Source organism: Heterodontus francisci, chromosome 1 (genome assembly GCF_036365525.1).
Source record: "Heterodontus francisci isolate sHetFra1 chromosome 1, sHetFra1.hap1, whole genome shotgun sequence".
Classification (NCBI taxonomy): Eukaryota; Metazoa; Chordata; class Chondrichthyes; order Heterodontiformes; family Heterodontidae; genus Heterodontus; species Heterodontus francisci.
In genome coordinates, this window is record NC_090371.1 from 9588189 (window position 1) to 9611612 (window position 23424).

General features: G+C 49.3%; 1 protein-coding gene across 2 annotated transcripts in view; it reads right to left on the reverse strand.

The window, feature by feature from the left end:
• LOC137367502 (serine protease HTRA2, mitochondrial-like) overlaps positions 1-16168 on the reverse strand; it is a 62094-nt gene extending 45926 nt beyond the window's left edge. For both annotated transcript variants that reach the window (XM_068028650.1, XM_068028652.1), the window contains exons 1-2: positions 15713-16168; positions 11975-12179 (exon numbers count right to left, since the gene is read on the reverse strand). In XM_068028650.1, the coding sequence (XP_067884751.1) occupies positions 11975-12179; positions 15713-16164 (657 nt within the window). In that variant the 5' untranslated portion in view covers positions 16165-16168. The remainder of the gene's footprint in view (positions 1-11974; positions 12180-15712) is intronic.
• Positions 16169-23424: the final 7256 nt, after the last annotated feature.

The window sequence follows — 23424 nt, forward strand, 5'->3', positions numbered from 1 at the left end:
CACAGGGAATATCACGCCGACATCACAGGGAATATCACGCCGACATCACAGGGAATATCACGCCGACATCACAGGGAATATCACGCCGACATCACAGGGAATATCACGCCGACATCACAGGGAATATCACGCCGACATCACAGGGAATATCACGCCGACATCACAGGGAATATCACGCCGACATCACAGGGAATATCACGCCGACATCACAGGGAATATCACCCCGAGAGCACAGGGAATATCACCCCGAGAGCACAGGTAATATCACCCCGAGAGCACAGGGAATATCACTGTGATATCATTGGGAATATCACTGTGATATCATTGGGAATATCACTCGAGATCACAGGGAATATCACCGTGAGATCACAAGGAATATCAGCCCCAGATCACAGGGAATATCACCCCGAGAGCACAGGGTATATCACCCCGAGAGCACAGGGAATATCACCCCGAGAGCACAGGGAATATCACCCCGAGAGCACAGGGAATATCACCCCGAGAGCACAGGGAATATCACCCCGAGAGCACAGGGAATATCACCCCGAGAGCACAGGGAATATCACCCCGAGAGCACAGGGAATATCACCCCGAGAGCACAGGGAATATCACCCCGAGAGCACAGGGAATATCACCCCGAGAGCACAGGGAATATCACCCCGAGAGCACAGGGAATATCACCCCGAGAGCACAGGGAATATCACCCCGAGAGCACAGGGAATATCACCCCGAGAGCACAGGGAATATCACCCCGAGAGCACAGGGAATATCACCCCGAGAGCACAGGGAATATCACCCCGAGAGCACAGGGAATATCACCCCGAGAGCACAGGGAATATCACCCCGAGAGCACAGGGAATATCACCCCGAGAGCACAGGGAATATCACCCCGAGAGCACAGGGAATATCACCCCGAGAGCACAGGGAATATCACCCCGAAAGCAGAGGGAATATCACCCCGAGAGCACAGGGAATATCACCCCGAGAGCACAGGGAATATCACTGTGACATCATTGGGAATATCACTCGAGATCACAGGGAATATCACCCCCAGATCACAGGGCATATCACCCCGAGATCACAGGGAATATCACCCCGAGATCACAGGGAATATCACCCCGAGATCACAGGGAATATCACCCCGAGATCACAGGGAATATCACCCCGAGATCACAGGGAATATCACCCCGAGATCACAGGGAATATCACCCCGAGATCACAGGGAATATCACCCCGAGATCACAGGGAATATCACCTCGAGATCACAGGGAATATCAGCCCGACATCACAGGGAATATCAGCCCGACATCACAGGGAATATCAGCCCGACATCACAGGGAATATCAGCCCGACATCACAGGGAATATCAGCCCGACATCACAGGGAATATCAGCCCGACATCACAGGGAATATCAGCCCGACATCACAGGGAATATCAGCCCGACATCACAGGGAATATCAGCCCGACATCACAGGGAATATCACCTGAGATGACAGGGAATATCACCTCAGATCACAGGGAATATCACCAAGCGATCGCAGGAAATATTACCTGAGATCACAGGGAATATCACCCTGGGATCACAGGGAATATTACCCGTGATCACAGGGAATATCACCCGTGATCACAGGGAATATCACCCGTGATCACAGGGAATATCACCCGTGATCACAGGGAATATCACCCTGGGATCTCAGGGAATATCACCCTGGGATCTCAGGGAATATCACCCTGGGATCTCAGGGAATATCACCCTGGGATCTCAGGGAATATCACTGTGAGATCATTGGGAATATCACTCGAGATCACAGGGAATATCACCCGGGATCACAGGGAATATCACCCGAGATCACAGGGAATATCACCCGAGATCACAGGGAATATCACCCGAGATCACAGGGAATATCACCGTGAGATCACAGGGAATATCACCGTGAGATCACAGGGAATATCACCCCGAGATCACAGGGAATATCACCCCGAGATCACAGGGAATATCACCCCGAGATCACAGGGAATATCACCCCGAAATCACAGGGAATATCACCACGAGATCACAGGGAATATCACCCCGAGATCACAGGGAATATCACCCCGAGATCACAGGGAATATCACCCCGAGATCACAGGGAATATCACCCCGAGATCACAGGGAATATCACCCCGAGATCACAGGGAATATCACCCCGAGATCACAGGGAATATCACCCCGAGATCACAGGGAATATCACCCCGAGATCACAGGGAATATCACCCCGAGATCACAGGGAATATCACCCCGAGATCACAGGGAATATCACCCTCAGGTCACAGGGAATATCACCCTCAGGTCACAGGGAATATCACCCTCAGGTCACAGGGAATATCACCCTCAGGTCACAGGGAATATCACCCTCAGGTCACAGGGAATATCACCCTCAGGTCACAGGGAATATCACCCTCAGGTCACAGGTAATATCACCAATAGATCACAGGGAATATCATCCAATATCACAGGGATTATTACCCCGACATCACAGGGAGTATCAGCCCGACATCACAGGGAGTATCAGCCCGACATCACAGGGAGTATCAGCCCGACATCACAGGGAGTATCAGCCCGACATCACAGGGAGTATCAGCCCGACATCACAGGGAGTATCAGCCCGACATCACAGGGAGTATCAGCCCGACATCACAGGGAGTATCAGCCCGACATCACAGGGAGTATCAGCCCGACATCACAGGGAGTATCAGCCCGACATCACAGGGAGTATCAGCCCGACATCACAGGGAGTATCAGCCCGACATCACAGGGAGTATCAGCCCGACATCACAGGGAGTATCAGCCCGACATCACAGGGAGTATCAGCCCGACATCACAGGGAGTATCAGCCCGACATCACAGGGAGTATCAGCCCGACATCACAGGGAGTATCAGCCCGACATCACAGGGAGTATCAGCCCGACATCACAGGGAGTATCAGCCCGACATCACAGGGAGTATCAGCCCGACATCACAGGGAATATCAGCCCGACATCACAGGGAATATCAGCCCGACATCACAGGGAATATCAGCCCGACATCACAGGGAATATCAGCCCGACATCACAGGGAACATCACGTGAGATCACAGGGAATATCACCTGAGATGACAGGGAATATCACCTGAGATCACAGGGAATATCACCAAGCGATCGCAGGAAATATTACCTGAGATCACAGGGAATATCACCCTCAGGTCACAGGGAATATCACCGTGAGATCACAGGGAATATCACCCTGGGATCACAGGGAATATCACCCCGAGATCACAGGGAATATCACCCCGAGATCACAGGGAATATCACCCCGAGATCACAGGGAATATCACCCCGGGATCTCAGGGAATATCACTGTGATATCATTGGGAATATCACTCGAGATCACAGGGAATATCACCCCGAGATCACAGGGAATATCACCCCGAGATCACAGGGAATATCACCCCGAGATCACAGGGAATATCACCCCGAGATCACAGGGAATATCACCCCGAGATCACAGGGAATATCACCCCGAGATCACAGGGAATATCACCCCGTGATCACAGGGAATATCACCCCGAGATCAAAAGGAATATCACCCCGAGATCACAGGGAATATCACCCCGAGATCACAGGGAATATCACCCCGAGATCACAGGGAATATCACCCCGAGATCACAGGGAATATCACCCCGAGATCACAGGGAATATCACCCCGAGATCACAGGGAATATCACCCCGAGATCACAGGGAATATCACGCCGACATCACAGGGAATATCACCCCGAGAGCACAGGGAATATCACCCCGAGAGCACAGGGAATATCACCCCGAGAGCACAGGGAATATCACTGTGATATCATTGGGAATATCACTCGAGATCACAGGGAATATCACCGTGAGATCACAGGGAATATCACCGTGAGATCACAGGGAATATCAACCCGAGATCACAGGGAATATCACCCCGAGATCACAGGGAATATCACCCCGAGATCACAGGGAATATCACCCCGAGATCACAGGGAATATCACCCCGAGATCACAGGGAATATCACCCCGAGATCACAGGGAATATCACCCCGAGATCACAGGGAATATCACCCCGAGATCACAGGGAATATCACCCCGAGATCACAGGGAATATCACCCCGAGATCACAGGGAATATCACCCCGAGATCACAGGGAATATCACCCCGAGATCACAGGGAATATCACCCTCAGGTCACAGGGAATATCACCCTCAGGTCACAGGGAATATCACCCTCAGGTCACAGGGAATATCACCCTCAGGTCACAGGGAATATCACCAATAGATCACAGGGAATATCATCCAATATCACAGGGATTATTACCCCGACATCACAGGGAGTATCAGCCCGACATCACAGGGAGTATCAGCCCGACATCACAAGGAGTATCAGCCCGACATCACAGGGAGTATCAGCCCGACATCACAGGGAGTATCAGCCCGACATCACAGGGAGTATCAGCCCGACATCACAGGGAGTATCAGCCCGACATCACAGGGAGTATCAGCCCGACATCACAGGGAGTATCAGCCCGACATCACAGGGAGTATCAGCCCGACATCACAGGGAGTATCAGCCCGACATCACAGGGAGTATCAGCCCGACATCACAGGGAGTATCAGCCCGACATCACAGGGAGTATCAGCCCGACATCACAGGGAGTATCAGCCCGACATCACAGGGAGTATCAGCCCGACATCACAGGGAGTATCAGCCCGACATCACAGGGAGTATCAGCCCGACATCACAGGGAATATCAGCCCGACATCACAGGGAATATCAGCCCGACATCACAGGGAATATCAGCCCGACATCACAGGGAACATCACGTGAGATCACAGGGAATATCACCTGCGATGACAGGGAATATCACCTGAGATCGCAGGAAATATTACCTGAGATCACAGGGAATATCACCCTCAGGTCACAGGGAATATCACCGTGAGATCACAGGGAATATCACCCTGGGATCACAGGGAATATCACCCCGAGATCACAGGGAATATCACCCCGAGATCACAGGGAATATCACCCCGGGATCTCAGGGAATATCACTGTGATATCATTGGGAATATCACTCGAGATCACAGGGAATATCACCCCGAGATCACAGGGAATATCACCCCGAGATCACAGGGAATATCACCCCGAGATCACAGGGAATATCACCCCGAGATCACAGGGAATATCACCCCGAGATCACAGGGAATATCACCCCGAGATCACAGGGAATATCACCCCGAGATCACAGGGAATATCACCCCGAGATCAAAAGGAATATCACCCCGAGATCACAGGGAATATCACCCCGAGATCACAGGGAATATCACCCCGAGATCACAGGGAATATCACCCCGAGATCACAGGGAATATCACCCCGAGATCACAGGGAATATCACCCCGAGATCACAGGGAATATCACCCCGAGATCACAGGGAATATCACGCCGACATCACAGGGAATATCACCCCGAGAGCACAGGGAATATCACCCCGAGAGCACAGGTAATATCACCCCGAGAGCACAGGGAATATCACTGTGATATCATTGGGAATATCACTCGAGATCACAGGGAATATCACCGTGAGATCACAGGGAATATCACCCCGAGATCACAGGGAATATCACCCCGAGATCACAGGGAATATCACCCCGAGATCACAGGGAATATCACCCCGAGATCACAGGGAATATCACCCCGAGATCACAGGGAATATCACCCCGAGATCACAGGGAATATCACCCCGAGATCACAGGGAATATCACCCCGAGATCACAGGGAATATCACCCCGAGATCACAGGGAATATCACGCCGAGATCACAGGGAATATCACCCCGAGATCACAGGGAATATCACCCCGAGATCACAGGGAATATCACGCCGACATCACAGGGAATATCACGCCGACATCACAGGGAATATCACGCCGACATCACAGGGAATATCAGCCCGACATCACAGGGAATATCAGCCCGACATCACAGGGAATATCAGCCCGACATCACAGGGAATATCAGCCCGACATCACAGGGAATATCAGCCCGACATCACAGGGAATATCAGCCTCAGATCACAGGGAATATCAGCCTCAGATCACAGGGAATATCACCCCGAGATCACAGGGAATATCACCCCGAGATCACAGGGAATATCACCCCGAGATCACAGGGAATATCACCCCGAGATCACAGGGAATATCACCCCGAGAGCACAGGGAATATCACCCCGAGAGCACAGGGAATATCACCCCGAGAGCACAGGGAATATCACCCCGAGAGCACAGGGAATATCACCCCGAGAGCACAGGGAATATCACCCCGAGAGCACAGGGAATATCACCCCGAGAGCACAGGGAATATCACCCCGAGAGCACAGGGAATATCACCCCGAGAGCACAGGGAATATCACCCCGAGAGCACAGGGAATATCACCCCGAGAGCACAGGGAATATCACCCCGAGAGCACAGGGAATATCACCCCGAGAGCACAGGGAATATCACTGTGACATCATTGGGAATATCACTCGAGATCACAGGGAATATCACCCCCAGATCACAGGGCATATCACCCCGAGATCACAGGGAATATCACCCCGAGATCACAGGGAATATCACCCCGAGATCACAGGGAATATCACCCCGAGATCACAGGGAATATCACCCCGAGATCACAGGGAATATCACCCCGAGATCACAGGGAATATCACCCCGAGATCACAGGGAATATCACCCCGAGAGCACAGGGAATATCACTCGAGATCACAGGGAATATCACTCAAGATCACAGGGAATATCACCCCGAGATCACAGGGAATATCACCCCGAGATCACAGGGAATATCACCCCGAGATCACAGGGAATATCACCCCGAGATCACAGGGAATATCACCCCGAGATCACAGGGAATATCACCCCGAGATCACAGGGAATATCAGCCCGAGATCACAGGGAATATCAGCCCGAGATCACAGGGAATATCAGCGCGACATCACAGGGAATATCAGCCCGACATCACAGGGAATATCAGCCCGACATCACAGGGAATATCAGCCCGACATCACAGGGAATATCAGCCCGACATCACAGGGAATATCAGCCCGACATCACAGGGAATATCAGCCCGACATCACAGGGAATATCAGCCCGACATCACAGGGAATATCAGCCCGACATCACAGGGAATATCAGCCCGACATCACAGGGAATATCAGCCCGACATCACAGGGAATATCAGCCCGACATCACAGGGAATATCAGCCTCAGATCACAGGGAATATCACCCCGAGATCACAGGGAATATCACCCCGAGATCACAGGGAATATCACCCCGAGATCACAGGGAATATCACCCCGAGATCACAGGGAATATCACCCCGAGATCACAGGGAATATCACCCCGAGATCACAGGGAATATCACCCTCAGGTCACAGGGAATATCACCCTCAGGTCACAGGGAATATCACCCTCAGGTCACAGGGAATATCACCCTCAGGTCACAGGGAATATCACCCTCAGGTCACAGGGAATATCACCAATAGATCACAGGGAATATCATCCAATATCACAGGGAATATCACCCAATATCACAGGGAATATCACCCAATATCACAGGGAATATCACCCAATATCACAGGGAATATCACCCAATATCACAGGGATTATCACCCAATATCACAGGGATTATCACCCAATATCACAGGGATTATCACCCAATATCACAGGGATTATTACCCCGACATCACAGGGAGTATCAGCCCGACATCACAGGGAGTATCAGCCCGACATCACAGGGAGTATCAGCCCGACATCACAGGGAGTATCAGCCCGACATCACAGGGAATATCAGCCCGACATCACAGGGAATATCAGCCCGACATCACAGGGAACATCACGTGAGATCACAGGGAACATCACCTGAGATGACAGGGAACATCACCTGAGATGACAGGGAATATCACCCCGAGAGCACAGGGAATATCACCCCGAGAGCACAGGGAATATCACCCCGAGAGCACAGGGAATATCACCCCGAGAGCACAGGGAATAATCACCCCGAGAGCACAGGGAATATCACCCCGAGAGCACAGGGAATATCACCCCGAGAGCACAGGGAATATCACCCCGAGAGCACAGGGAATATCACCCCGAGAGCACAGGGAATATCACCCCGAGATCAAAGGGAATATTACCCCGAGATCACAAGGAATATCACCGTGAGATCACAAGGAATATCACCGTGAGATTATAGGGAATATCAGCCAGCAAGCACAGGGAATATCACCCTCAGGTCACAGGGAATATCACCCAAGAGCACAGGGAATATCACCCCGAGAGCACAGGGAATATCACCCCGAGAGCACAGGGAATATCACCCCGAGAGCACAGGGAATATCACCCCGAGAGCACAGGGAATATCACCCCGAGAGCACAGGGAATATCACCCCGAGAGCACAGGGAATATCACCCCGAGAGATCACAGGGAATATCACCCCGAGAGATCACAGGGAATATCACCCCGAGAGATCACAGGGAATATCACCCCGAGATCACAGGGAATATCACCCCGAGATCACAGGGAATATCACCCCGAGATCACAGGGAATATCACCCCGAGATCACAGGGAATATCACCCCGAGATCACAGGGAATATCACCCCGAGATCACAGGGAATATCACCCCGAGATCACAGGGAATATCACCCCGAGATCACAGGGAATATCACCCCGAGATCACAGGGAATATCACCCCGAGATCACAGGGAATATCACCCCGAGATCACAGGGAATATCACCCCGAGATCACAGGGAATATCACCCTCAGGTCACAGGGAATATCACCCTCAGGTCACAGGGAATATCGCCCTCAGGTCACAGGGAATATCACCCTCAGGTCACAGGGAATATCACCAATAGATCACAGGGAATATCATCCAATATCACAGGGAATATCACCCAATATCACAGGGATTATCACCCAATATCACAGGGATTATTACCCCGACATCACAGGGAGTATCAGCCCGACATCACAGGGAGTATCAGCCCGACATCACAGGGAATATCAGCCCGACATCACAGGGAATATCAGCCCGACATCACAGGGAATATCAGCCCGACATCACAGGGAACATCACGTGAGATCACAGGGAATATCACCTGAGATGACAGGGAATATCACCTGAGATCACAGGGAATATCACCAAGCGATCGCAGAAAATATTACCTGAGATCACAGGGAATATCACCGTGAGATCACAGGGAATAACACCCTGGGATCACAGGGAATATTACCCGAGATCTCAGGGAATATCACCCGTGATCACAGGGAATATCACCCGTGATCACAGGGAATATCACCCGTGATCACAGGGAATATCACCCGTGATCACAGGGAATATCACCCGTGATCACAGGGAATATCACCCGTGATCACAGGGAATATCACCCGTGATCACAGGGAATATCACCCGTGATCACAGGGAATATCACCCGTGATCACAGGGAATATCACCCTGGGATCGCAGGGAATATCACCCTGGGATCGCAGGGAATATCACTGTGAGATCATTGGGAATATCACTCGAGATCACAGGGAATATCACCCCGAGATCAAAGGGAATATTACCCCGAGATCAAAGGGAATATTACCCCGAGATCACAAGGAATATCACCGTGAGATCATAGGGAATATCAGCCAGCAAGCACAGGGAATATCACCCTCAGGTCACAGGGAATATCACCCGAGATCACAGGGAATATCACCCCGAGAGCACAGGGAATATCACCCCGAGAGCACAGGGAATATCACCCCGAGAGCACAGGGAATATCACCCCGAGAGCACAGGGAATATCACCCCGAGAGCACAGGGAATATCACCCCGAGAGCACAGGGAATATCACCCCGAGAGCACAGGGAATATCACCCCGAGAGCACAGGGAATATCACCCCGAGAGCACAGGGAATATCACCCCGAGAGCACAGGGAATATCACCCCGAGAGCACAGGGAATATCACCCCGAGAGCACAGGGAATATCACCCCGAGAGCACAGGGAATATCACCCCGAGAGCACAGGGAATATCACCCCGAGAGCACAGGGAATATCACCCCGAGAGCACAGGGAATATCACCCCGAGAGCACAGGGAATATCACCCCGAGAGCACAGGGAATATCACCCCGAGAGCACAGGGAATATCACCCCGAGAGCACAGGGAATATCACCCCGAGAGCACAGGGAATATCACCCCGAGATCAAAGGGAATATTACCCCGAGATCTCAAGGAATATCACCGTGAGATCACAAGGAATATCACCGTGAGATTATAGGTAATATCAGCCAGCAAGCACAGGGAATATCACCCTCAGGTCACAGGGAATATCACCCCGAGAGCACAGGGAATATCACCCCGAGAGCACAGGGAATATCACCCCGAGAGCACAGGGAATATCACCCCGAGAGCACAGGGAATATCACCCCGAGAGCACAGGGAATATCACCCCGAGAGCACAGGGAATATCACCCCGAGAGCACAGGGAATATCACCCCGAGAGATCACAGGGAATATCACCCCGAGATCACAGGGAATATCACCCCGAGATCACAGGGAATATCACCCCGAGATCACAGGGAATATCACCCCGAGATCACAGGGAATATCACCCCGAGATCACAGGGAATATCACCCCGAGATCACAGGGAATATCACCCCGAGATCACAGGGAATATCACCCCGAGATCACAGGGAATATCACCCCGAGATCACAGGGAATATCACCCCGAGATCACAGGGAATATCACCCCGAGATCACAGGGAATATCACCCCGAGATCACAGGGAATATGATGCCGAGATCACAGGGAATATGACGCCGACATCACAGGGAATATGACGCCGACATCACAGGGAATATGACGCCGACATCACAGGGAATATGACGCCGACATCACAGGGAATATCAGCCCGACATCACAGGGAATATCAGCCCGACATCACAGGGAATATCAGCCCGACATCACAGGGAATATCAGCCTCAGATCACAGGGAATATCAGCCTCAGATCACAGGGAATATCAGCCTCAGATCACAGGGAACATCACCGTGAGATCACTAGGAATATCACCCTGCTTTTGACGAGGTCCCATATGGCAGACTGGTTAAAAAAAAAGCCCATGGGATCCAGGGAAATGCATAAAGCTGGATACAAAATTGGCTCAGTGGCAGGAAACGAAGGGTGATTATTGGCGGGTGTTTTAGCTATTTCAGTTTCCAGTGGCATTCCGCAGGGTTCAGTACTGGGTCCCCTGCTTTTTGAGGTATATATTAACCATTTGGATGTAAATGTGGGGAGCATGATCAAGAAGTTGGCAGACGACACAAAAATTGGCCGTGTGGTTGATAGTGAGGAGGATCGCTGTTGGCTGCAGGAAGATATCAATGGTCTGGTCAAGTGGGCAAAAAAGTGGCAAATGGAATTCAACCTGGAGAAGTGTGAGGTGATGCATTTGGGGAGGTCAAACAAGGCAAAGGAATACCAAATAAATGGGAGGATACTGAGGTGTCGAGCAGGGTTTTCCAAATCTGGCCCGCCAAAGATTTCCATCCGGCCTGCCGATGTATTTCAGAAATGATAAATTTTCCATTGTCTTCTTCTTTCAGACTGGCATTTTTTAAAAATCCGCAGTTTCACAGCTGACAGTTGCAGACGTTGGGAACAGCGGATTCTGTACTTTGGATAGATTTGGGGTTTTCCGGTAGGTTCCAACTTTTTAAATTTCTCTCCCCTCGAGTCTCCACCCCCAGCCCTGGAGTTCCCACCCCATCATTCCTCTCCCGAATCCCCCCCCCCACCGTCCCCTCCTGCACGAGTCCCCACCCCCTGTCATTCCTCTCCCCAGGACTCCCCACCCTTTCCCAGCTGTTCCCGCTCATACCTTGGGGTTGATTTTGATGGTGGCGATATCAGCCACCTGATCGATTGCCTGAACCGATGCCTCGTACATCTCCCCACTCGCCAGCTTCACCCGCACACGCCTCTTATTGGCCACAACATGGGCATTGGTGACAATCAGCCCATCCTGGGTGACTGCAAATCCTGAGCCATTGGAGATCGGCATTTCCCGGCCACTGAACGGATGCCTGAAGGAAAGAAAGACTTGCATTTGTATAGCGCCTTTCACAACCACTGGAAGTCTCAAAGCGCTTTGTAGGCAATGTAGGAAACGTGGCAGCGAATTCTCACACAGCAAGATCCCACAAACAGCACTGTGATAACGACCAGATAATCGGTATTTTTGTGACATTGATTGAGGGAGAAATATTGGCCGGGACACTGAGGAGAACTCCCCTGCTCTTTGAAATATTACCATGGGATTATTTACAACCACCCAAGCAGGCAGATGGGGATGTTTAGCGCCTGATCTGAAAGGTGCCACCTTCAACAGTGCAGCTTCCCCTCAGTACCGCATTGCAGAACCAGCTTTGATTTCAGGGCTCAGGTCACAGGAGTGGGGCTCGAACCCTGAACCTTGTGATTCAGAGATGAAAGAGCTACTCACTCAGGGTGACACTGCTGGGGGAACCAAGTCATGGAACACAGCTGGTTAGTCACTGTGGATACTGTCCGTTACTGTCTGACAGTTAATGCCCCGGTCACCAACAGTGGATACTGTCTGTTACTGTCTGACAGTTAATGCCCCGGTCACTCACTGTGGAAACTGTCTGTTACTGTCTGACAGTTAATGCCCCGGTCACTCACTGTGGATACTGTCTGTTACTGTCTGACAGTTAATGCCCCGGTCACTCACTGTGGAAACTGTCTGTTACTGTCTGACAGTTAATGCCCCGGTCACTCACTGTGGATACTGTCTGTTACTGTCTGACAGTTAATGCCCCGGTCACTCACTGTGGAAACTGTCTGTTACTGTCTGACAGTTAATGCCCCGGTCACTCACTGTGGATACTGTCTGTTACTGTCTGACAGTTAATGCCCCGGTCACTCACTGTGGAAACTGTCTGTTACTGTCTGACAGTTAATCCCCTGGTCACTCACTGCAGATACTGTCCTTTACTGTCTGACAGTTAATCCCCTGGTCACTCACTGCAGATACTGTCCTTTACTGTCTGACAGTTAATCCCCTGGTCACTCACTGCAGATACTGTCCTTTACTGTCTGACAGTTAATCCCCTGTCACTCACTGCAGATACTGTCTGTTACTGTCTGACAGTTAATGCCCCGGTCACTCACTGTGGATACTGTCTGCTACTGTCTGACAGTTAATGCCCCGGTCACTCACTGTGGATACTGTCTGTTACTGTCTGACAGTTAATGCCCTGTCACTCACTGTGGAAACTGTCTGTTACTGTCTGACAGTTAATGCCCCGGTCACTCACTGTGGATACTGTCTGTTACTGTCTGACAGTTAATGCCCCGGTCACTCACTGTGGATACTGTCTGTTACTGTCTGACAGTTAATGCCCCGGTCACTCACTGTGGAAACTGTCTGTTACTGTCTGACAGTTAATGCCCTGTCACTCACTGTGGATACTGTCTGTTACTGTCTGACAGTTAATGCCCCGGTCACTCACTGTGGATACTGTCTGTTACTGTCTGACAGTTAATGCCCCGGTCACTCACTGTGGATACTGTCTGTTACTGTCTGACAGTTAATGCCCCGGTCACTCACTGTGGATACTGTCTGTTACTGTCTGACAGTTAATGACCCGTTCACTCACTGTGGAAACTGTCTGTTACCGTCTGACAGTTAATGCCCTGTCACTCACTGTGGATACTGTCCTTTACTGTCTGACAGTTAATCCCCTGTCACTCACTGCGGATACTGTCCTTTACTGTCTGACAGTTAATCCCCTGGTCACTCACTGCAGATACTGTCCTTTACTGTCTGACAGTTAATACCCTGTCACTCACTGCAGATACTGTCCTTTACTGTCTGACAGTTAATCCCCTGGTCACTCACTGCAGATACTGTCCTTTACTGTCTGACAGTTAATCCCCTGGTCACTCACTGCAGATACTGTCCTTTACTGTCTGACAGTTAATACCCTGTCACTCACTGCAGATACTGTCCTTTACTGTCTGACAGTTAATCCCCTGGTCACTCACTGCAGATACTGTCCTTTACTGTCTGACAGTTAATCCCCTGGTCACTCACTGCAGATACTGTCCTTTACTGTCTGACAGTTAATCCCCTGGTCACTCACTGCAGATACTGTCCTTTACTGTCTGACAGTTAATCCCCTGTCACTCACTGCAGATACTGTCCTTTACTGTCTGACAGTTAATCCCCTGTCACTCACTGCAGATACTGTCCTTTACTGTCTGACAGTTAATCCCCTGGTCACTCACTGCAGATACTGTCCTTTACTGTCTGACAGTTAATACCCTGTCACTCACTGCAGATACTGTCCTTTACTGTCTGACAGTTAATCCCCTGGTCACTCACTGCAGATACTGTCCTTTACTGTCTGACAGTTAATCCCCTGGTCACTCACTGCAGATACTGTCCTTTACTGTCTGACAGTTAATACCCTGTCACTCACTGCAGATACTGTCCTTTACTGTCTGACAGTTAATCCCCTGGTCACTCACTGCAGATACTGTCCTTTACTGTCTGACAGTTAATCCCCTGGTCACTCACTGCAGATACTGTCCTTTACTGTCTGACAGTTAATCCCCTGTCACTCACTGCAGATACTGTCCTTTACTGTCTGACAGTTAATCCCCTGTCACTCACTGCAGATACTGTCCTTTACTGTCTGACAGTTAATCCCCTGGTCACTCACTGCAGATACTGTCCTTTACTGTCTGACAGTTAATCCCCTGTCACTCACTGCAGATACTGTCCTTTACTGTCTGACAGTTAATCCCCTGTCACTCACTGCGGATACTGTCCTTTACTGTCTGACAGTTAATCCCCTGTCACTCACTGCAGATACTGTCCTTTACTGTCTGACAGTTAATCCCCTGTCACTCACTGCAGATACTGTCCTTTACTGTCTGACAGTTAATCCCCTGGTCACTCACTGCAGATACTGTCCTTTACTGTCTGACAGTTAATCCCCTGGTCACTCACTGCAGATACTGTCCTTTACTGTCTGACAGTTAATCCCCTGTCACTCACTGCAGATACTGTCCTTTACTGTCTGACAGTTAATCCCCTGTCACTCACTGCAGATACTGTCCTTTACTGTCTGACAGTTAATCCCCTGGTCACTCACTGCAGATACTGTCCTTTACTGTCTGACAGTTAATCCCCTGTCACTCACTGCAGATACTGTCCTTTACTGTCTGACAGTTAATCCCCTGTCACTCACTGCAGATACTGTCCTTTACTGTCTGACAGTTAATCCCCTGTCACTCACTGCAGATACTGTCCTTTACTGTCTGACAGTTAATCCCCTGTCACTCACTGCAGATACTGTCCTTTACTGTCTGACAGTTAATTCCTCCTCCGTTTTAATTTCCAATCACGTCTCTCTTCCCTCCCTCATGCCTTTCTTCCCTCCCTCATTCTCCCTCATTCAGTCTCTCCCTCCCCCCTTCCCTCCCTCAGCCTCTCCCTCCCTCATTCTCCCTCATTCAGTGTCTCCCTCCCCCCTTCCCTCCCTCAGCCTCTCCCTCCCTCATGCCTTTCTTCCCTCCCTCTATTTACCTCCCCAGGATTTCGATGTAAACCACCGCCGGCCCCGTTTTCTCCACCACATCCGCGATGAAGTTGAACCTGAAGCGGGGACTGTCGGGCCGGATGGGCCGGGCGGCCTGGACCTGGGGGATGAGGGCGGAGATCTGGAGGCCTGAGGGTGTCTCAGGGGTGCGGTCGCCCGGCGCCGCCTTCTGTTCTTGCCAGACCCGCCATAGCAGCAGCGCCACCGCCGAGCCCAGGCCCAGGCCGAGCCCCAGCACATAGGGCCCGGGCGGCGCCTCCTCCCCGTCCTGTCCCCTGGTGCCGGGGCCCGAACTGCTGCTGAGGGCTCGGAGCCCGGTCTGTCCACCGCCTGCCAGCGCCCGGAGCCCGGCCTGGGCCAGTCCTTGGGCCCGGAGCCGCCAAAGGCCGCGAGCAATGGGCGCCGCCATTTTGAAAACAAGAAGAAACTTTATCAACATTGACTTTAATGGACAGGGTCAAGGGTCAGAGGGAGGTTCTCAGAGACGTCAAGGTCACTGAGGTCAGAGAGAGGTAAACTGGCAGAGTCACCATGGCTTTGTGAAAGGGAAATCATGTTTAAGCAATTTATTGGAGTTCTTTGAGGGAGTACCATGTGCTGTGGATAAAGGGGAACCGGTGGATGTACTGTACTTAGATTTCCAGAAGGCATTTGATAAGGTGCCACATCAAAGGTTATTGCAGAAAATAAAAGTTCATGGTGTAGGGGGTAACATATTGGCATGGATAAAAGATTGGTTACAGAAAAGGAAACAGAGAGTCGGCATAAATGAATCATTTTCTGGTTGGCAAGATGTAATGAGTGGTGTGCCACAGTGATCCGTGCTGGGGCCTTCTGAGAAACGTAGCCCACTTAAAAATAATTTACACCAAGTCAAACTCTGGAGAAGTAAGTTTATTTAACGTTCTTGCAAGATCGGGTGTCCTACAAGCAGGCACACCGATCAACATATTCAGTTCATGTTTATACAATACAAATCCATTTGTCCACGCCTTTAGTTTACATTATTGGTTATAACATATTATGACACTAACCTATCCTATAGTTGCTACAGTCTCCTCCTCTGTTTACTTCTCCCCCTACTCTAACTTTCTAGCCCCTGACTCTTGTTTTTGTTTTACCTTATTTGGCTCTCCATTGTGTGTTTTAACTTGCAGCTGTCAGCCTTTATCTTAGTGGGGCAGTTTCTTATTCACTACATCCTTTGTTCTAACTCTTGCTGTTTTTCTTTTCTCTGCCTAAGCACAATTTTTAACTGCTGTACTGTCTCAAGGTCTTTACTTACATACCCTTATCAGTTCCCTTGTTCAGTGATTTCATTATGTTGTGTAGAAATGACTTCTCGGTAATTTTCCACAAGCTGTAGAAACAACATTTCAGTATTTCTTATTCTCACAGCCTCAACTTTTTACAATTTATATAAATGACTTGGATGAAGGGATTGAAGGTATGGTTGCTAACTTTTCTGATGACACTAAGATAGGTAGGAAAGTAACTTGTGATGAGGACATAAGGAGGCTACAAAGGGATATAGATAGGTTAAGTGAGTGGGCAAAGACCTGGTAAATGGAGTATAATGTGGAAAAGTGTGAAATTGTCCATTTTGGCAGGATAAACAAGAAGCACATCATCTAAATGGTGAGAGATTGCAGAGCTCTGAGATACAGAGGGGTCTGGGTGTCCGAGTGCATGAATCGCAAAATGTTCGTATGCAGGTACGGCACGTTATTTGGAAAGCTAATAGAATGCTAACGTGTATCGTGTGGTGAATGGAATACAAAAGTAGGGAGGTTATGATTCAGCTTTACAGGGCATTGGTGAGACCACATCTAGAGTACTGTGTACAGTACTGGTCTCCTTATTAAGGAAGGATGCAAATGCATTGGCGGCAGTACAGAGAAGGTTTACTAGATTAATACTGGAATGGGTGGGATGTCTTACGAGGAAAGATTGGACAAGCTAGCCTTGTATGCGCTGGTATTTAGAGGAGTAAGAGGCAACTTGATTGAAACATATAAGATCCTGAGGGGTCTTGACAGGGTGGATGTGGAAAGGATGTTTCCCCTTGTGGGAGAATCTCGAACTAGGGGTCACTGTTTAAAAATAAGGGGTCGCCCATTCAAGACAGAGATGAGGAGAAATTTTTTTTCTCTGAGGGTTGTGAGTCTTTGGAATTCTCTTCCTCAAAAGGTGGTGGAAGCAGATTCTTTGAATATTTTTAAGGCAGAGGTAGATAGATTCATGATAAGCAGGGGGTGAAAGGTTATTGGGAGTAGGTGGAAATGTGGAGAAATCAGTTCAGCCATGAACTTATTGAATGGCTTAGCAGGCTCTAAGGGCCGTGTGGTCTACTCCTACTCCTAATTCATATGTTCATATATTTTCATTGGAGTTTAGAAGAATGAGGGGAAACTTGATTGAAGTATATAAGATCCTGCACAGTCTTGACAAGGTGGTTGTGGAAAGGATGTTTCCTCTTGTGGGTGAGTTCAGAACTAGGGGGCACTGTTTTAAAATTAGGGTTGCCTTTTTAGGACAGAGATGAGTAGAAATTTTTTTCTCTCAGAGGGTTGTGTGACTTTGGAACTCTCTGCCTCAGAAGGTGGTGGAGGCGGGATCATTGAATATTTTTAAGGCGGAGGTAAATAGATTTTTGATAGGCAAGGGAATCAAAGATTATCAGGAGTAAATGGGAGTGTGGAATCCAGGACACAAACAGATCAGCCATGATCTTATAGAATGGCAGAGCAGGTACGAGGGACTGAATGGCCTACTTCTGCTCCTATCGCATATGGTCATAGGATGAGAGTGAGATCTATAGGATCAGGAGTTAGGGTCAGAGAGAGATCTATAGGATCAGGAGTTAGGGTCAGAGAGAGATCTGCAGGATCAGGGGTTAGGGTCAGGGAGAGATCTATAGGATCAGGGTTTAGTGTCAGACAGAGATCTATAGGATCGGGCTTAAGATCAGCGAGCGATCTATAGGATCAGGAGTTAGGGCCAGAGAGAGATCTATTGGATCAGGAGTTAGTGTCAGAGAGAGATCTATAGGATCAGGGGTTATGGTCAGAGAGAGATCTATAGGATCAGGGGTTAGTGTCAGACAGAGATCTATTGGATCAGGGGTTAGGATCAGAGAGAGATCTATAGGATCAGGGGTTAGTGTCAGACAGAGATCTATAGGATCAGGAGTTAGTGTCAGAGAGAAATCTGTAGGATCAGGGGTTACGGGCAGGGAGCGATCTGTAGGATCGGGGCTTATGGGCAGGGAGAGATCTTTAGGATCAGGGTTAGCGTCAGAGAGAGATCTGTCGGATTAGGGGTTAAGATCAGAGAGAGATCTATTGGATCAGGATTTAGGGTCATGGAGAGATCTATAGGATCAGGAGTTATGGTCAGCGTGATCTATAAGATCAGGAGTTAGGGTCAGAGAGAGAGATCTATATGACCAGGGGTTTGTGTCAGAGAGAGATCTATTAGATCAGGGGTTACGGGCAGGGAGAGATCTGTCGGATTAGGGGTTAAGATCAGAGAGAGATCTATTGGATCAGGATTTAGGGTCATGGAGAGATCTATAAGATCAGGAGTTATGGTCAGCATGATCTATAAGATCAGGAGTTAGGGTCAGAGAGAGATCTATATGACCAGGGGTTTGTGTCAGAGAGAGATCTATTAGATCAGGAGTTAGGGTCAGGGAGAGATCTATAGGATCAGAAGTTAGGGTCAGGGAGAGATCTATAGGATCAGGAATTAGTGTCAGAGAGAGATCTATAGGATCAGGAGTTACGGGCAGGGCAGATCTGTAGGATCAGGATTAGCATCAGAGAGAAATCTGTAGGATCAGGGGTTACGGGCAGGGAGAGATCAATAGGATCAGGAGTTAGTGTCAGAGAGAAATCTGTAGGATCAGGGGTTACGGGCAGGGAGCGATCTGTAGGATCGGGGCTTATGGGCAGGGAGAGATCTGTAGGATCAGGGTTAGCGTCAGAGAGCGATCTGTAGGATCAGGAGTTAGTGTCAGAGAGAGATCTGTCGGATTAGGGGTTAAGATCAGAGAGAGATCTATTGGATCAGGATTTAGGGTCATGGAGAGATCTATAGGATCAGGAGTTATGGTCAGCGTGATCTATAAGATTAGGAGTTAGGGTCAGAGAGAGATCTATATGACCAGGGGTTTGTGTCAGAGAGAGATCTATTAGATCAGGAGTTAGGGTCAGGGAGAGATCTATAGGATCAGAAGTTAGGGTCAGGGAGAGAACTATAGGATCAGGAACTGGTGTCAGAGAGAGATCTATAGGATCAGGAGTTAGGGTCAGAGAGAGATCTGTAGGATCAGGGATTAGTGTCAGAGAGCGATCTATATGACCAGGGGTTTGTGTCAGAGAGAGATCTATTAGATCAGGGGTTACGGGCAGGGAGAGATCTGTCGGATTAGGGGTTAAGATCAGAGAGAGATCTATTGGATCAGGATTTAGGGTCATGGAGAGATCTATAAGATCAGGAGTAAGGGTCAGGGAGAGATCTATAGGATCAGGTGTTAGTGTCAGAGAGAGATCTGTAGGATCAGGGGTTAGTGTTAGGGAGAGATCTATAGGATCAGGGGTTAGCGTCAGGGAGTGATCTGTAGGATCAGGGGTTAGTGTCAGAGAGAGATCTATAGGATCAGGAGTTACGGGCAGGGCAGATCTGTAGGATCAGGATTAGCATCAGAGAGAGATCTGTTGGATCAGGGGTTAGTGTCAGAGAGAAATCTGTAGGATCAGGGGTTACGGGCAGGGAGAGATCTATAGGATCAGGAGTTAGTGTCAGAGAGAAATCTGTAGGATCAGGGGTTACGGGCAGGGAGCGATCTGTAGGATCGGGGCTTATGGGCAGGGAGAGATCTGTAGGATCAGGGTTAGCGTCAGAGAGCGATCTGTAGGATCAGGAGTTAGTGTCAGAGAGAGATCTGTCGGATTAGGGGTTAAGATCAGAGAGAGATCTATTGGATCAGGATTTAGGGTCATGGAGAGATCTATAGGATCAGGAGTTATGGTCAGCGTGATCTATAAGATTAGGAGTTAGGGTCAGAGAGAGATCTATATGACCAGGGGTTTGTGTCAGAGAGAGATCTATTAGATCAGGAGTTAGGGTCAGGGAGAGATCTATAGGATCAGAAGTTAGGGTCAGGGAGAGAACTATAGGATCAGGAATTCGTGTCAGAGAGAGATCTATAGGATCAGGAGTTAGGGTCAGAGAGAGATCTGTAGGATCAGGTGTTCGTGTCAGAGAGAGATCTATAGGATCAGGGATTAGTGTCAGAGAGCGATCTGTAGGATCAGGGGTTCGTGTCAGAGAGAGATCTATAGGATCAGGAGTAAGGGTCAGGGAGAGATCTATAGGATCAGGTGTTAGTGTCAGAGAGAGATCTGTAGGATCAGGGGTTAGTGTTAGGGAGAGATCTGTAGGATCAGGGATTAGTGTCAGAGAGCGATCTGTAGGATCAGGGGTTCGTGTCAGAGAGAGATCTATAGGATCAGGAGTAAGGGTCAGGGAGAGATCTATAGGATCAGGTGTTAGTGTCAGAGAGAGATCTGTAGGATCAGGGGTTAGTGTTAGGGAGAGATCTATAGGATCAGGGGTTAGCGTCAGGGAGTGATCTGTAGGATCAGGGGTTAGTGTCAGAGAGAGATCTATAGGATCAGGAGTTACGGGCAGGGCAGATCTGTAGGATCAGGATTAGCATCAGAGAGAGATCTGTTGGATCAGGGGTTAGTGTCAGAGAGAAATCTGTAGGATCAGGGGTTACGGGCAGGGAGAGATCTATAGGATCAGGAGTTAGTGTCAGAGAGAAATCTGTAGGATCAGGGGTTACGGGCAGGGAGCGATCTGTAGGATCGGGGCTTATGGGCAGGGAGAGATCTGTAGGATCAGGAGTTAGTGTCAGAGAGAGATCTGTCGGATTAGGGGTTAAGATCAGAGAGAGATCTATTGGATCAGGATTTAGGGTCATGGAGAGATCTATAGGATCAGGAGTTATGGTCAGCGTGATCTATAAGATCAGGAGTTAGGGTCAGAGAGAGAGATCTATATGACCAGGGGTTTGTGTCAGAGAGAGATCTATTAGATCAGGGGTTACGGGCAGGGAGAGATCTGTCGGATTAGGGGTTAAGATCAGAGAGAGATCTATTGGATCAGGATTTAGGGTCATGGAGAGATCTATAAGATCAGGAGTTATGGTCAGCATGATCTATAAGATCAGGAGTTAGGGTCAGAGAGAGATCTATATGACCAGGGGTTTGTGTCAGAGAGAGATCTATTAGATCAGGAGTTAGGGTCAGGGAGAGATCTATAGGATCAGAAGTTAGGGTCAGGGAGAGATCTATAGGATCAGGAATTAGTGTCAGAGAGAGATCTATAGGATCAGGAGTTACGGGCAGGGCAGATCTGTAGGATCAGGATTAGCATCAGAGAGAAATCTGTAGGATCAGGGGTTACGGTCAGGGAGAGATCAATAGGATCAGGAGTTAGTGTCAGAGAGAAATCTGTAGGATCAGGGGTTACGGGCAGGGAGCGATCTGTAGGATCGGGGCTTATGGGCAGGGAGAGATCTGTAGGATCAGGGTTAGCGTCAGAGAGCGATCTGTAGGATCAGGAGTTAGTGTCGGAGAGAGATCTGTCGGATTAGGGGTTAAGATCAGAGAGAGATCTATTGGATCAGGATTTAGGGTCATGGAGAGATCTATAGGATCAGGAACTGGTGTCAGAGAGAGATCTATAGGATCAGGAGTTAGGGTCAGAGAGAGATCTGTAGGATCAGGGATTAGTGTCAGAGAGCGATCTATATGACCAGGGGTTTGTGTCAGAGAGAGATCTATTAGATCAGGAGTTAGGGTCAGGGAGAGATCTATAGGATCAGAAGTTAGGGTCAGGGAGAGAACTATAGGATCAGGAACTGGTGTCAGAGAGAGATCTATAGGATCAGGAGTTAGGGTCAGAGAGAGATCTGTAGGATCAGGGATTAGTGTCAGAGAGCGATCTATATGACCAGGGGTTTGTGTCAGAGAGAGATCTATTAGATCAGGGGTTACGGGCAGGGAGAGATCTGTCGGATTAGGGGTTAAGATCAGAGAGAGATCTATTGGATCAGGATTTAGGGTCATGGAGAGATCTATAAGATCAGGAGTAAGGGTCAGGGAGAGATCTATAGGATCAGGTGTTAGTGTCAGAGAGAGATCTGTAGGATCAGGGGTTAGTGTTAGGGAGAGATCTATAGGATCAGGGGTTAGCGTCAGGGAGTGATCTGTAGGATCAGGGGTTAGTGTCAGAGAGAGATCTATAGGATCAGGAGTTACGGGCAGGGCAGATCTGTAGGATCAGGATTAGCATCAGAGAGAGATCTGTTGGATCAGGGGTTAGTGTCAGAGAGAAATCTGTAGGATCAGGGGTTACGGGCAGGGAGAGATCTATAGGATCAGGAGTTAGTGTCAGAGAGAAATCTGTAGGATCAGGGGTTACGGGCAGGGAGCGATCTGTAGGATCGGGGCTTATGGGCAGGGAGAGATCTGTAGGATCAGGGTTAGCGTCAGAGAGCGATCTGTAGGATCAGGAGTTAGTGTCAGAGAGAGATCTGTCGGATTAGGGGTTAAGATCAGAGAGAGATCTATTGGATCAGGATTTAGGGTCATGGAGAGATCTATAGGATCAGGAGTTATGGTCA